Raw genomic sequence first — 16,944 nt, 5'->3', positions numbered from 1 at the left:
TGTTCCATAGGGTTTCCACGGAGTGCCTGGTGGATTTGAAATGCTGACTTTTTGGTTAGTATCTTTTTTTTTTTTTTATCCCTAACATGTGGAAACCCTGGTGGCATAGTGGTTAACTGCTATGGCTGCTAACCCAAGGGTCAGCAGTTCGAATCCACCAGGCGCTGCTTGGAAACTCTATGGGGCAGTTCTACTCTGTCCTATAGGGTCACTACGAGTCGGAACCGACTCGGTGGCACTGGGTTTGGTTTGGTAGCCCTAGCCGTTGTACTAAACTGCCCACCTTTTGGTTAGCAGCCAAACTCTTGACCATTGCACCACCAGGGCTCCAATGAATGGATGTTGATTAAAAAAATGTTAGTATTATTAACTAAAATCCATTCTCTGATCAGATTACCTAAATTACTACTTAATGTATTTCTCTTCTAAAATCACATCCAGAATACCATACTGCATTTAATCATTTTCGTGTTTCCTTAGGCACCACTAAATGGTGGATAGTTTCTCAGTTTTTCCTAGTTTTGGTGGTTTTGACAGATTTGAGGAGAACTTGTGAGACATTTTTTATTACATCCCTGAATTGAAATTTGTCTAGTATTTTTCATGTGATTAGACTGGGACTATGAATTCCTTGGAGGAAAACCACAGAAGTAAAATATCATTTTCATCTTATCAACACTGCATACTATCAACATGACTTATCACTGATGATGTTAACTTTGATCACCTGGCTGAGGCAGTGTTTGTCAGATTTCTGTACTGCAAACTTCCTGTTTTCCCTCATCTCATATTGTGATCTTTGGAAGGAAATCACATTGTAGTCCACACTTACAAGGTGGTGAGTTAAGTTGTATTTCCTTAAGGATGGCATATCTGCATAAATTATTTGGAATTCTTATGCACAGAAAATTAGTTTCTTCTTCTCATTAAATTTATTCAGTTGTGTGTGAGCGTGTATATATATATATTTATCAGTATGTACTAAAAAAAAATTTTTTTTTCCACTAATGGGTATTTATTTTATACTTTGAGGTATCATACAGTACTGTATTATTTTCTTGCTCACATTTTTCTAGCTTTGACCAATGGGAGCTTTTCCAATTGACTCCTGTGTTCCCTTGGCATATCCTCACCTGTTCCTGTGTGTGTTTGTGTGTGTGTTTGCCTGTGCACACACGTGGGTTTGAGCACTTCCGTACTTTGTGGCACCACAAGATGCTCCAGTTCCTCTTGTACATTCTTTGCCCCAACTCTATAATCAGCAGCCATTTTATAGACGTCGTGGTTCTTTTTATTGGAGAATATAATTAAAAACCAAAATCTGGGTACTAGATGACCAACTTTTTTTACTCTAGTCAAAAATACTATTTATGACCCAAATATGTACCTTTAATTTCAAAAGTAGGCTACATTTTTTCCCATAATCTAGGAAGACAAATTGAAGATAAGCTCTTTACCACATCTGGCTCAAGCTTCTTAACTGGGTAGGGAATGATCTTCCCCAGGCTATTATATTTTGCATCATTCCTGTTAAATACTCCTCCAGCAAAGGCAAAAGAGAAGTATTTCCCTGTCAAAATGTTGAGTGAGGAAGGATTTCTGAACTTGTGGAATGAAACTCTGACCAACTTAGATTGCCTCTAGTAGACAGGTGAAAAGCCAAGTGTCTTTGAGAGATCAAAGAGGATTTTAGAAGCACTTTTTTTTTTTTTAAATGTAAGTGGCTTCTAAATTATCCTGGGAAGAAAGCAGAACAACTGAGCATTCTAACCTCTGCGTAAAACCTGCTAAGATTTTTATTGAAGAGTAACATAGCTGTCTTCAGTATTTGGAAGAAATCAATCTGTTCAATGTGACGGCAGTAAGTATCCAATACACAGAAGTCACTTGTGGATGGATAGAAAGTTCAGGGACTTTTCTCAGAGTGACTTACAATCTAAAGTGAGAAGGCGGAAATAAAATATGTTTATGGTAGCTGAGCACTATGACGTAAATGCTTTTGATAGATGGGGATGCGGGAGATAAGCGAATAGAAATAATATCTCAGTGTTATAAATAATATCTTAGAGCATTCCAGAAATGTTTCGTAAGGTGTTTATTTTGCTGTGGTTACAGTAGGCTGCAGGCTTGATACCTCCTGAATGGCAACCTAGTGTAGACTATTGTGGAATTTTATAGAATCTTATGTATAACAAATCCTCCTTAATTCTTTTACTCATTGTATATGTATTTGTTAAACACCTACTTCTTTTTCACGTTGAAATCCAGCAGTGAGAAGACAAAAATCCCTCTCCTTATGGAGCGCTGGTGGTACAGTGGTTAAGATGTCAGCCTGCTAACCAAAAGTTCCGCAGCTTAAATCCACCACCCACTCCTTGGAAACCCTATGGAACAGTTCTACTCTGCAGTATAGTGTTGGTATGAGTCAAAACTGACTCGATGGCAGCAAGTTTTTTTTTTTTTTAATGTTGTTTAGTTCTAATGTCATTTGTATTCTATGTCATCTAATATATAGCAATCATATAACTTATATGTGTAAGTCTTTCTGTAGATGGATAGATAAATGATAGATGATAGACAGATTAGATAGATGATAGATAGATGATAGATAGAGAGAGAGAGAGAGAGAGAGAGAGATAGATAGATGATAGATAGATAGATAGATAGATAGATAGATAGATAGATAGATAGATAGATAGATGATACATAGATAGATGATACATAGATAGATAGGAAGCCAGGTAGGTAGGTTAGGTAAGTAGATAACTAGGTAGATAAGTACATAAGTACATAGATGATAGATATATGTAGTAGGATAGATGGATGACTAGATAGATAATAGATTACATAGATTAGTAAGTTGATAGGTAGATGACAGAGATATATAGAAGTGTAGAAGGATGGATAGAAAAATGATAGATTATAAATAGATGGATAGATTGATAGATAAATCAATCTAGAGATAACATTTAGTGATAAAGACTTCAAACAGTTTTTTATTTCTATGTTTAAGAGCTTGACAAACACTACATCTGAAAAACTTCCAAGAATGGAATAAGCCTGGAGTTACAGTGTGGTGATATACAATGTGGTTAAAGAGCACTGAATTTCAGAACTATCACTATAGCTGATTTATGGTTTACTTAAGTTCTCTGGAGTCTAGTGTTGCCCTAGAATGTTGTGGTGCCTCCTGCTTAAGTTGGAAGGCAGTTTGAGGGCTCAGTGATATGACAAAATAAATAAGTTAATCAGATCATCTCCTGAGGATTATAAATTTTTTTTTTAATGCAACACATGATTACAACATATTTTCATTTTTACCAAAGGAAACATCTCTAAAAGTAGGCCTTCTTCATCTCTGATGCCTAGAATGCAGTTTCCCACCTCATTGACTATAAATACCATGATTACCCTTGCTTCTCTTCCAAATACAGTTTATTTAAGTACATGGATGTGTGATATAAAGTATCCTGATTTTAATGGAAATATTACATTCCAATCATACATTTATATTCTCTGATTTTTCATTTACAATGCATTCTAAGGACCATTACGTATATAGCTGCTACTTTTTTTTTTTCTTTTGTCAATGATTACACAAAAGTAGCAACCCTGGTTTATTAAGTTCTGATGGACATTATGTTGTTTCTCATCTTCTGCTATCAGGGAAAGGGATGCAATGATTTTCTCTGTACGTGTGAGTAAGCGTATCTGCAAGGAATGGAATCACTGGCCGATGAGAACGTGCAGTTGTAATATCATCATAGTAGGAAATCACCCCTTAAGAGATGGCACCCACTTTAACTCCTACCAAAAACGTGTGAGATTGATGGTTTTCCACACCTTTGCAAGCACAACATGTTAAGGAACGTTTATCAAAAACGTCGCTTTGCTACCTAATAAGTGAAAAGGATATCTAATTGCATTTTAATGGTAATAATGTATTTAACTGTGAAAGACTTTCTTTTTCATTTAATTGTTTTGTTAAGGACAGGGTCTCTTTTATTTTTTAATTTAATTTCTTTTGCCTATTATTTATTTGCATTTTCTTTGTTTCAAGATTGATTAGTGAAATCTATTAATATTTGAAGGAAGCATGTTTTTGCCTGTCATATTGCTGTAAATATATTTACCTTTTTATTTTGACTATGTTACTAATTCGAACATAAACATGATAATGTTAATAAAATTATTTGTTCAGTGTCTGGCATATTAGCATATAGTTAGATATAAATAAATATTAGTTCCCTTTTTATTCCAGCTTTTCTTACTTGAACCCAGGGTATAAGGCACTCAAGAGCTTAGGTGACAACAATTATATTGAAAAGCTTCAACTATGACTTGGAGCCTTCTGAGCTCACTTTATGGATCCCTGGCATTAGCAGGAAATTTTACATATGAGAAGAATGTTCTGATTTTACGGAAAATGTTCTCTCTCTCTTTGTAATTGACTACAGTCTCAGTATTTTCCTGTTTCTTAAGAAAACATGAATAAGAATAAGAAGAATAAAAGAATGAATAAGGGGAAGAATGTAACTTTGGACAGCATGTTATGATAAAAAAAAGTATGAAGGTTAATGAAACAGGCTTACTTTAGAACTGGAAATGGAATTGAGATGTAAAGTAAAAGCAAATATAATTAACCTTAGACTGTCTCCATCACTGTTTTTAAGTGCTTTTTTTAGTGCATTTTTATGTGTGTGTGTGTGTGTGTGCCTGAAAGTGTTATTAAGGAAGACACTCTCAAATGTTTATGTAATTGTTACTTGAATGTTCAGAACCTTTACTGGAAGATAATTTTATAACTGGATTGCCAGCTTCAAGGAATGTAAAAGCACTTTGAAGTCAATTATGCACATATTTTTCTATTTTTGCAGCACATCATCTCTAATATTGACAGGTCCTTACAGATAACTAAAGGAAGGCATTGAACTTAAGAAAACCTTCATACAAAACCCCAAACATTAATGTTAATTATGATTGAATAATCATTTACATTTTTATTATTTTCCCATTACATCTTCATATGCAATCAGAGAAATAAACAAACTTTTATGAATTCTGTTTTATTATATTTATGAAAAATTTAATTATAGAAAGATGAATGATTACCTATTTGTAAGTGGGAGATACATGATCAGGCATAAGTATTTGAGCTCCAAATGCAATTTGATAAAATTATTGCTTTTCTCCTTGCAGATTAACTATTTCTAACCTCTACTTTCCCCACATCTACTGAAACAATGCAGCAAAACAAGAGTGTAACTGAGTTCATACTGTTAGGATTGACACAGGATCCTCTGAGGCAGAAAGTGGTGTTCATAATTTTCTTAATCTTCTACACTGGAACTGTGGTGGGGAATTTGCTCATTATTGTGACCATTAAGTTCAGCCGGTCTCTTGGGAGTCCCACGTACTTCTTCCTGTTTTACTTGTCCATTGCTGATACTTGCTTTTCAACTTCCATAGCACCTAGGCTAATTGTGGACACTCTCTCTGCAAAGAAAATCATATCCTATAACGAGTGCATGATGCAAGTCTTTGCACTGCATTTATTTAGCTGCATGGAGATCTTTGTCCTCATCCTCATGGCTGTTGATCGCTATGTTGCCATATGTAAGCCCTTGCGTTACCCAACCATCATGAGAAGACAGGTTTGCATCATCTTGATTATACTTGCCTGGATAGGCTCTTTTATACATTCTATAGCTCAGATTGTTCTGGCCTTGAAATTGCCTTTCTGTGGACCTAATTTAATTGATCATTATTGCTGTGACTTGCAACCCTTGTTAAACCTTGCCTGTATGGACACTTATATGATCAACCTGCTGTTGGTGTCCAATAGTGGGGCCATTTGTTCGAGCAGTTTCTTGCTTTTGATAATCTTGCATTCCCTGAGAAATCACAGTGCAGGAGGGAGGGAAAAAGTCTTTTCCACTCATACCTCTCACATCATTGTGGTTATCTTATTCTTTGGTCCGTGTATATTCATATATACAAGTCCTCCTACCACTTTCCCCATGGACAAGATGGTGGCAGTGTTCTATACTATCGGGACACCCTTTCTCAACCCACTCATCTATACACTAAGGAATGCAGAAGTGAAAAATGCCATGAGAAAGTTATGGAGTATCAAAATTACCTCAGAAAGTAAATGATGAAATAGGAGTATGATTATTTATTCAGGAATGTTACTAAATCTGTGCAGACACCGAATATGATAGTGTGTGATAATTATGGAAATAATATCTGATCATATATAAGGTGGTGGGTTTATTTTTTTAATTTTTTTTTTAGTTTACAAATAAGATGAATGCCTAGCATCATCTTTTGTGTTTGAGCTAGATATGGTATTAGAATAATTCGGACAATTGTGATCTTAGCTGACATCAGCCTGACTCAATCTTTTCCTGAGAGTTCAATTCTGGCATTACTGACGGTGTACTATATACCATAATTATTAATCTGTACTCGTTAGTTTGATATGGAAGATATTTATACAATCTACAGCCATGTGTAATTGTGAGTATCCATAAATGAAGTATAACTGATTCTCTGTGGTCTTTAATTCTGCCTATAATATACTTTGAATTAGGTATCCAGATTCCTCTTTAATGCCTCTAGGTCAGTGGAACTCAGTGTATCAAGATCATCCAATTTATTTCATCAATAGTTTGTCTTTGAAGAGTTCCATTTTTCTGAATCAGAGTCTTTTTTGACATACTGATATTCTAAGCTAAATTATTTCTCATTTGTTCCTTTGGATATTAAGATAGAAGAAGAGACTTTTGAATGTAGATTTACCATCAAAAACTAGCTATGCTAAAAAATTAACAAAACTTATTTAGAAGTTCCTGCAAAAGAGAACACATGTACATATTTCTAGTTGCCATCTGTTTTATGCATGAGTCTGAAGGAAATGTCATGGGGAAGTGCAGAGTATAAACTGATGTGACAACGGAAGAATTATTAGGACTTTGAACTATCTAAATGGGATCAACTTGATAACAGAAACTGGAAAGATTAGATATGAAAATTAGGGGGCAGTGGGTTTATGTTAATGGAGGAACAATTAGGAAAAGGAGGGTAAGAATGGTTGCACAACTCAAAGAAAGTAATCAATGTCATTGAATAGTAAGTGTAGACATTGTTGGATTGGTGCATGTAATGCTGTGTACATTTCCAACAGCAAAAAAAAAAAAAAGTAAAAGAAAATTACAAAAAAAAAAAAAGATTTGATGTGTCTTTGAAGATCGAAAAAATTGTGCTCCTTGGTGTATTTCTAAATAAATCTTAGCCAAATAGCACTAACTTGCTGTCTATCTTAATGGTCCTGGTGCTCTGGGCATTTTCTGGCCTGCATTAGCCTGGTTTAGGCACTGTTTCTCTGGAGGCCCCAAAATGTTACACTTCCCCCCCCAACCCACAGAGCAATTCACAAAACTCCTTCTGAATCTATGCTAGCTTTCTGAAGAATAGTTGGAAAAATAATATTAGCCTGGAATAATATTAGATCAACTATCAGGAAATCTGAGATGAAGGACAAAGAGAAACAAAGACAGGCATTGACAGTCTACATAGGCATCACTATCAAGAGCAACCTAGGTGCGTAGAAGTAGATGAGCCAAGAAAAAAAAACAAAGCTGTTGCCATTTAGTCAGTTCAGACTCATAGTGACCCTGTAGGACAGAGTAGAACCACTCCAAAGAGTTTCCAAGGAAAGCCTGGTGAATGCGAGCTGCCGGCCTTTTGGTTAGCAGCCATAGTACTCAACCACTAAGTCACCAGAGTTTCCATAGAAGTAGGAGTAAATAGACCAATAAAATAAATGACTTGCAGGATCCTGACTAGGACAAGGCTATTTGTTGTCTGGAACTAATTTTGTTGGAACAGATGGTTGATGAATGAGAGATAAAAGAAAAGAAAAAAGAAGTGATATTCTTTGCCCAGTACACCTGGCAAGACGACAAGGATACATTGTTAAGTAAAAAAAAAAAAAAAAGGGAAAAATCAGAGGAAATCTAAAATCAAATTATAGCAAAGTTTTTCTTCATCCCCATCTGCATGCACTGAATTTCAAGCTCTGCCTCTCTGCAGCGTATACAAACCCATATTTTCCAAGTTTTTTAAATATATTTAAAATCTCAGGAGATCAATTTTTAGAGTTTATATTCATCACCTCATAAATTTGTGAGAGTTCACGACATTGGTAAGGGAAGGTAAATAAGACTAGTGAAAGCAAAACTTTTAAAGTAAGGTAAGGAATGTTTCTGTCTATACTTTAGAATTCTCCTTAGAAGGAAGAATAGTTGTACTTTGTCTTGCTAACTTTGGATATGTCATCAGGAAGGACCAGTCCCTGGAAAAGGACATCATGCTTGAAAAAGTAGACAGAGTGTAAGAAAAAAAGAGGAAGACCCTCAGTGAAATGAATTGACACAGAGGCTGCAAGAATGGGCTCAAACATAACAACAATTGTAAGGATGGCACAAGATCGGGTGGAGTTTCCTTCTGTTGCACATATGGTCACTGTGAATTGGAACCACCTTGACAGCAACGACAAGGATTGTTTAGTAAATACAATGCTAAAAGGCTTGGGAATCCAATCACAAAGAACATATGTACCAGAAAGAGTGAGTGGTACAACTTGCCAACATTGAGGATAGTCAGAGCTTGCAGCCAGGTCACTGGGCAGGAACGACCAGGGCCTTCCAACTTCTTCCTTCCCCTTCAGGAAAAACTGAAGTCAGGCACACTCTTACACATCAGGAAAGAACTTCAAACTGAACCCGTTTACCTTCAGAAAAAAAAAAAACATCATCATCTCCATCTCCCTGTCTCACCAATAGGTAGCTCCAGTTAGTGAAGGAACAAATCACATGTGTTTCTGTTGCTATTATGTGCTTGGATATAATACGGAAGCCTAAAGTCAAGGACCTTTTGTCATTATTTCTAGACCTTAGAATAAAGATATTTGGAGAAAACAGCGGCTAGTCCAATGTTCCTTGGAGTGGACAAAATGGAGATTGTGACTAATTTTACAATAAACTTTTCAGAACACAAAATAAAATAAGACAAAATGTGCACTTTCAGATAAACAGGTATCTAAACAATAAAAAAAAATTTTGGTAAAATCAATATGTTCTGGGAAAAACGATGTTTTTGGTAGAGAATAAAGGATGGAGGGAATATTTGAATTAAACTTTGTTTTAAAATATCTAGGATACGTAGTGACCATATCGTAGGTGATTCCTAGGTCTTGAAAATATGAGAATAACCTGTTTCTGTTAGGTGCCAAAGAGTCAGTTCCTACTCAAATTGACCTTATGTACAACAGAGCAAAACACTGCCCAGTCCTGAAACATCCTCACAATGGTTACTATGTTTGAGCCCGTTGTTGCATCCACTCTGTCAATCATCTCGTTTAGGGTCTTCCTTTTTTTTGCTGTCTTCCCTATCAAGCATGATGTCCTTCTCCCAGCCTGGTCCCTCCTGATAGCATGTGCAAAGTGTGTGGGATGAAGTTTCATCATTCTCACTTCCAGGAAGCACTCTGGCTGTACTTCTCCCAAGACAGATTTGTCCATTCTTCTGGAAGTCCATGACATATTCAGTATTTTTCACCAATGTCTTAACTAAAAGGCATCTGGATTCCTTATTTATTGCCCAGCTTTCCCTTGCATATGGGCAATTGAAAATACCATGGCTTGGGTCAAGTGCACCTTAGCCCTGAAAAGACCACTTTAAAGAGGTCTTTTGTAACCTATTTTCCCAATGCAATATGCAGTTTGATTTCTTGACTGATGCATTCATGATCATTAATTGTGAATTCAAGTAAAATAAACTCATTGACAGCTTCAACATTCTCCTTTTATCGTTTATTATTCCAGTTCTGAGGTTGTTTTTTTTTTTATATTGAGGTGTAATTCATACTGCAACTGTAGTCTTTGATCTTCATCAGTAAGTGCTTCAAGTCTTCTCTCCTTTCATCATTCAAGGTTGTGTCACCTGCATATCGCAGGTTGTTTATGAGTTTTCCTCCAATCCTGATGGTGCGTTCTTCCTCATACAGACAAACTTCTTGGATTATTTGCTCAGCATTTACATTGAATATGTATGGTGAAAAGATACAACCCTGATGCACATATTTCCTGATTTTAAACCAGGAAGTATCCCACTGTTCTGTTTGAATGACTTTCTCTTAATCTGTGTCCTCATGAGCACAATTAAGTGTCCTAGAATTCTCATTCTTCATAATGTTATCCATAATTTGTTATAATCCACACAGTTGAATGCCTTTATAGTCAATAAAACATAGGTAAACATCTTTCTGGTATTCTCTGCTTTCAGCCAAGATCCATCTAACAGCAGCAATGATATTCCACATTCCTTGTCTTCTTTTGAATCCTGCTTGAGTTTCTGACAGTTCCCTGTAAATGTACTGCTACAACTGCTTTTTTAATTATCTAGCATAAAATTTTACTTGGAATCCTGGAAACTATAATTCCCAGATGCATTGTTAACCCAGAACTGAAACCATTCCTGAAACTGACTCTTCACACAAAGTTTAGACAGGACCATAAAACAAAAAATAATACGTCTGAGGAATGTGCTTCTTAGTTCAATCAGATACACGAGACCAAATGGGTAGCTCCTGTCCTAAAGCAGGATGAGAAGGCGGGAAGGGAGAGGAGCTGATCAAATGGACACAGGGTACCTGGGGTGGAAAAGGAGAGTGTGCTGTCACATTGCGGGAATTGCAACCAATGTCACAAAATAATATTTGGATAAGCACTGGGTTTTTTTTGGTTCATATTTTCATATGAGAAATTAACTTTAGCTCTAAACTTTCACCTAAAGTACATTTTTTTTTTTTTACTTGAGTGTGATATTACAAATATTGTTTTATAATTTCCACATTCTGTTGGATCATCTTTCTTTGGAATGGGCACAGATGTATATTTCTTCCACTCTGCTGGCCAGGTAACTCTCTTCCAAATTTCATGGCATAGATAAGTGAGCACCTCCAGTGCTGAAGCCCTTTGTTGAAACATCTCAGTTGGTATTTTATCAGTTTCTGGAGGCTTATGTTTCGCCAATGCCTTCAGAGCATTGACTTCTTCCTTCAGTATCATTTGTTATTTATCATACGCTACCTCCTGAAATGTTTGAATGTCGACCAATTTTCTTTTCTGTCTTCTTTTTTGTGCTTCCTGCATAGTTCCATTTTTTGCCCATAGAATCTCTCAATATTGTAACTCAGGCTTGACTTTTTTCTTCAGTTCATTTGGACTGAGAAACGCCAAGTCTGTTCTTTCCTTTTGGTTTTCTAACTCCAGGTCTTTGCACATTTATTGTAATACTTTGTCTTCTGGAGCTGCCTTTGAAATCTTCTGTTCAGCTATTTTACTTCACCATTTCCTCCATTTGCTTTAGCTGTTCTGTGTTCAAGAACAAGTTACAGAGTCTTTTCTGACACCTATTTTGGTCTTTTCTTTCTTTCCCATCTTTTTAAAGACCTTTTGTTTTCTTCATAAATCATGTCATTGATGTCCTCTCACAACTCTTCTCCTCTTCCATCATTAGTGTTCAATGTGCCAAATCTATTCTTGAAATGGTTTTAAATTCAGGTGGGATATACTCAAGATCATATTTAGGGTCTGGAGGACTTGTTATAATTTTCTTCCTCTTCAACTTGAACTTGTATATGAACAATTGATTGTTCCACAGTCAGCCCCTGGTCTTGTTCTGACTTTCTCCACAGATGTAACAGTCTTGATTCTTGTAAACTCCCTTAGGCAAGGTCCAAACGTAGAGTCACCATTTTGTTGTTGAAAAAAGGTATTTGCAATGAATAAGTCACTGGTCTTGCAAAATTCTATCATGAGAACTCTGGAGCCATTTCTATTATCAAGGCCCTATTTTCCAACTCCTGATCCTTCCTCTTTGCTTCCAACTTTTGAATTTCAATCACCAGTAATTATCAATGCACCTTGATTACATGTTTGATCGATTTCAGACTGCAGAAGTTGGTAAAAATTTTTTCATATTTGGCATTAGTGGTTGGTGCATAAACTTGAATACTCATGTTAACTGGTCTTCCCTGTATGCTTAAGATGTTATCCTATCACACAACATTGTATTTCAGGATGCATCTTGAAATGTTCTTTTTGACCCTGAGTGGGATGCCATTCCTTTTCTATTTGTCCTGGTAGACCATATGATTGTCCATTCAAAATGGCCAATACCAGTTCATTTCAGCTCATTAATGCCTAGGATATCAGTGTTTGTGCATTCCATTTCATTAATGATGATTTCCAAGTTTCCTAGATTCATACCCATTTCCACCCTCCTCACTGTTTTCTTTACCTAATGCTGCCATAACAGAATACCACAAGTGGTTGGCATTAAAAAGGAGAACTTTATTTTCTTGCAGTTCTGAAGGGTAAATTCAAATTAGGGATTCCTTCTGTAAGTCTCTCCTAGTTTCTGGTATCTGCAGATGACCTTTGGCATTCCTTGGTGTTCCTTGGTTTTTCCTTGATGTCTGTTTCCCCTGGATGTGTGTGTCTCTGTGCCTATTCTGCTTTTTTCATAACTCAGAGTGATTAGGTTTAGGACCCACCCCTTTCTCATTTGTGATTGAATTAACATAACAAGCAAATCTTCCATCCGAACAGGATCATATTCACAGGTATAGGAACCAGGACATCAATACAGATTTTGGGGGTACACAATTCATTCTGCAACATTCCACCCTTTGTTGCCCCAAAATTTCATGTTCTTCTCACATGCAAAACACATTCACTGTATCACATAATCCCCAAAAGCCTTAACTCATTCCAGCATCATCTGTCAATCCAAGATATCATTCTATGAATCACCTAAATCAAGTATGGATATGACTCTGGGTGTATTCCTTCCTAGGCCAAAATTCTTCCCCATCAGTGCACGTGTGAAACCTGTTATATAAGTTATCTGCTTCCAAAGTACAATGATGGGATACACATTCTCATTCCCAAAAGAAGAATTTGAGGGAAAGGAGTCACAGGTACCAAGCAAGTCCAAAACCTTGCAGGGCAAATTTCACTAGTTTTCAAGGCTTGAAAATAGCCCTCAGTTATTCAGGTACATCTGAAAATGGCCCTGATCTCAGAACTCTGGACACTGGTCATGTGCTCAAGGTTTTCAGGTCAGGTCCCTCAGCTCTGGGTGTTGGCCCATAGATGGGCAGCCCCAACCCTTCAATGTTTATTTAATCTCTGTTTATCTTCTTTGGAGAAGAGTATGTTCATACCATTGGTCCCAACACCATTTCTAAATTAACATATACTTTAAAATCATTTTAGATTTACAGAAAATTTGCAAAAATAGTAGGTTCCCCATTATTATTATCTTACACAAGTGTCTTAGTTATTTAATGACGCTGTAACAGAAATATCACAAGTAGATGGCATTAATGAGCAGAAATTAACTTTTACACATATTAGGAAACAAGAAGTCCAAATTCAGAGTGCCTGCACTAAGAAAATGCTTCCTCTCTTCTGACAGGAGGAAGTTTCTTGTCTCTTCAGATTCTGCTTCCTGGTTCCTTAGAGATCACCATGAAGTCTTCTCTTTTTCTCTTCTGTTTTACCTCAACTCTGCTTTGTTTACCTGTTTAATCTCTTTTTTATCTCATAAAAGATTGACTCAAGATACATCCTACATTAATCCTACCTCATTAACCTTACAAAGACAACTCAAACCAAATTTGATTACTACCCCAGGCAGAGGGATTAGGATTTACAACCCATATTTTGGGTGGATGTAATTCAATCCATAACAAGGGATGGGTCCTAAACCTAATCACTCTGAGTTATGAAAAGAGCAGAATAGGCACAGAGACACACACATCCAGGGGAAATAGACACGAAGGAAAAACCAAGGAATGTCAACGATCATCTGCAGACACCAGAAACTAGGAGAGACTTACAGAAGGAATCCCTAATTTGAATTTAACCTTCAGAACTGGGAGAAAATAAAGTTCTCTTTTTTTAATGCCAACCACTTGTAGTATTTCTGTTATGGCAGCATTAGGTATGTAAAACAGTGGTAAATTTTTCACAACTAATGTACTGATGTTGATATTAGTATTAACGAAAATCCCATACTTTAATCAAATTACCTTAATTTTTACCTAATGTACTATTTCTTTCCAGAATCACATCCAGAAGACAATATTACATTTAATTATCATGTTTCCATAGACACCACTGGAAAGTGACCTTTTCTGAGAGTTCCAAGTTTTGGTGACCCTGACAGATTTAAGGAGGACTTGTGGGGCATTTTGTATACTATCCCTCAATTGAGTTTTGTCTAATGTTTTTCTCATGATTAGACTAGGGTTATGAATTCCTGGAGGAAGACCACAGGAGTAAAACATTATTTTCGTCACATCAAGGGTAATTACTATAAACATGATTTATCAACGGTAATATTAACTTTAATCGCCTGGCTAAGGTAGTGTTTGTCAGATTTATCTCTTGTAAGCTTACTGTTTTTTCCCCTTCCAATACTGTACTTTTTGGAAGGACATCACTTTTCTGTCCACACTTAAAAGGTAGAGGGTTATGTTCTACTAAAGATGGCATATTTGCGTAAGTCATTGGGAATGCTTATACTTTGGAAATTAGTTGCTTCTCATTCAAGTTATTTATTGTCATATATATACACACACACACACACATAAATATCAATATGTACTAATGGGTATTTATTTCATACTTTGAGGCATCATCCAGTACTGTGCTATTTTCTTGCTCATATTTTTCTAGTTTTGACCAATGGGAGCTCTTTCAGTTGACTTGTGTGTTCCTTTGCTATGTCCTTACCACTGTTCTTGTGTGTGTTTGTGTATGGGTGTGTGTGTGTGCACCTATGCACCTGTATGCTTGAGCACTTCCTTATTTTCTAGCACTACAAGATGTTTCAGCTCCTCCTGTACATTTCTTGTTCCAAGTGTATAATCAGTAGCCATTTTCTAAGAAGTCTTTTTGCTTTTTATTGGAGAATGTTATTTAAAGAAAAGGGTCAGGGTGCTAGATGGCCATTGTTTTTTACTCTAGTCAAAAAATACTGTTTATGACCCATATTTGTATCTTTAGTTTCAAATAGGCCACGTTTTCTCCTATAATCTAAGAAGACAAATTGAAGGTAAGTTCTTTATCACATCTGGCTCAAGTTTCTTAATTGGGAGGAAATGGACACTTTAGGGAATAATCTTCCCTAGGCTGTTATATTTTGCATCATTCATGTTAAATGCTCCTCCAGGGAAGGCAAAAGAGAAGTATTTCCTAGTCAAAACCTAGTGTGAGGGTGAAGTTCCACGCTTGTGGGATGTAATTGTGACCAACTTGGAATGTGTCCTAACAGGCAAGAGAGAACCTAAGTGTCTTTGTGAGATCAAAGAAAATTTTAAAGAACATTTTTTTCCTAATAAGTTAGCGATTTCCAAATTACCCTCAGAAGAAAAGAGAGCAATTGACCATTCTAACCTCCATATAAAAGTCAGTAACATTTTTATTGGAAAATAACATAGCTGTCTTCAGTATTTGGAGGAAATCAATCCGTTCAATGCCATCACAGTAAGTTTCTAACACATAGAAGGCATTTGTGGAAGGATAGAAAGTTAAGGGACTTTTCTAGGAGTAATTTACAATCTAAATTGAAAAAGCAGAATCAAAATATGTGTACTGTAGCTGGGCACTACAAGGTAAATTATTTTGATAGATGGAAATAAGGGAGATAAGCAAATAGAAATAGTATCTTTTGAGTGTTCCATAAATGTTTCATGGAGGTGTTTATTTTTCTGTGGTTACAGTAGCCTGTAGGCTTCATATTTCCTCAATGGCAACCAAGTTTAGGCTGGTGTGGGACATTATAGAATTATATCTATAGAAAATGCCCCTAAATTCTTTCACTCATTTTATATGTATATATATATATATAAGACATTTCTTTCCCATGCTGAAATTCAGCAGTGAAAAGACAAAAACCCTTCTTACTCTGCTTAGTTCTAATGTGCCATTTGTATTGTACATCATTCCAACATATGGCAATTATGTTACTTATGTGTGTCACCCTGTCTATAGACAGACGATAGATAAATAGACAGATAGATAGATGGATCTAGATAAAATACTCAGATAGAAATTGCAAACAATTTCTCATTTCTGTGGTTAAGAGTTTGACAAAGAGTACATCTGGAAAACTTCAAAGAATGAAGGTGAGCCTGGAGTTACATGGCAGTGTGGTAAGGTACAATGTGGTTAAAGAGCACTGAGTTTCAGAACTGCCTCCATAGCTGATTCATCGTTTATTGAAGTTCCTAGAATCCAGTGTTTCTCTTGAATATTGTGGTTCTTCCTGCCTTTGTCAGAAGGGAGTTTGATGGCTCAATGACACGACAAAATAAATAAGTTAATCAGATCATCTTATGAGGTAAGATTTTAAAATATCTTTTTTTTTAGAGCAACACGTGATTATAACATATTTTCATTATTACCAAAGGGCACAGCTCTAAAAGTAGGTCTCGCTCCATGTCTGATGCCTAGAATGCAGTCTCCCTCCCCAGAGACTACAGATATTATGTTTACCCTTGGTTCTTTTCCAAACAGAATTTATTGATTTATTTATATAAGCACATGTATGTGTGGTATAAATTATCCTGATTTTAATTGAAATATTACATTCTAAGCATACTTTTACGTTCTGTGATTTTTCACTCTACAATACATTCTAAAGACTGTTACATATATAGCTACTACCTTTTATTTTTTTTTAAATAATGATTACTAGAAAGTTTCAACCCTAGTTTATTAAGTTCTGATGGGCATTTATGTTTTTTCTCATCTTTTGCTACCTTGGAAAGGAAAGCAATGATTTTCTTTGTGCGTGGGAGTA

At 36.0% G+C, this 16,944-nt stretch overlaps 1 protein-coding gene across 1 annotated transcript; it reads left to right on the top strand.

Annotated features, from left to right (window-relative positions):
- The first annotated feature begins 5,243 nt into the window (after positions 1–5,243).
- On the top strand, positions 5,244–6,158 carry LOC100659798 (olfactory receptor 4C11). Its single transcript, XM_003423680.2, has one exon. It carries the CDS (start codon positions 5,244–5,246, stop codon positions 6,156–6,158), a length of 915 nt encoding a protein of 304 aa, XP_003423728.2.
- Positions 6,159–16,944: the final 10,786 nt, after the last annotated feature.

Source organism: Loxodonta africana, chromosome 22 (genome assembly GCF_030014295.1).
Source record: "Loxodonta africana isolate mLoxAfr1 chromosome 22, mLoxAfr1.hap2, whole genome shotgun sequence".
Classification (NCBI taxonomy): Eukaryota; Metazoa; Chordata; class Mammalia; order Proboscidea; family Elephantidae; genus Loxodonta; species Loxodonta africana.
The sequence above is the reverse complement of the archived record's forward strand: the minus strand, read 5'-3'. Positions and strand labels throughout refer to the sequence as shown.

Bases quoted from the DNA above. Each gene is read 5' to 3' on its own strand.
- LOC100659798 (XM_003423680.2), top strand. From the start codon at position 5,244: ATGCAGCAAAACAAGAGTGTAACTGAGTTCATACTGTTAGGATTGACA.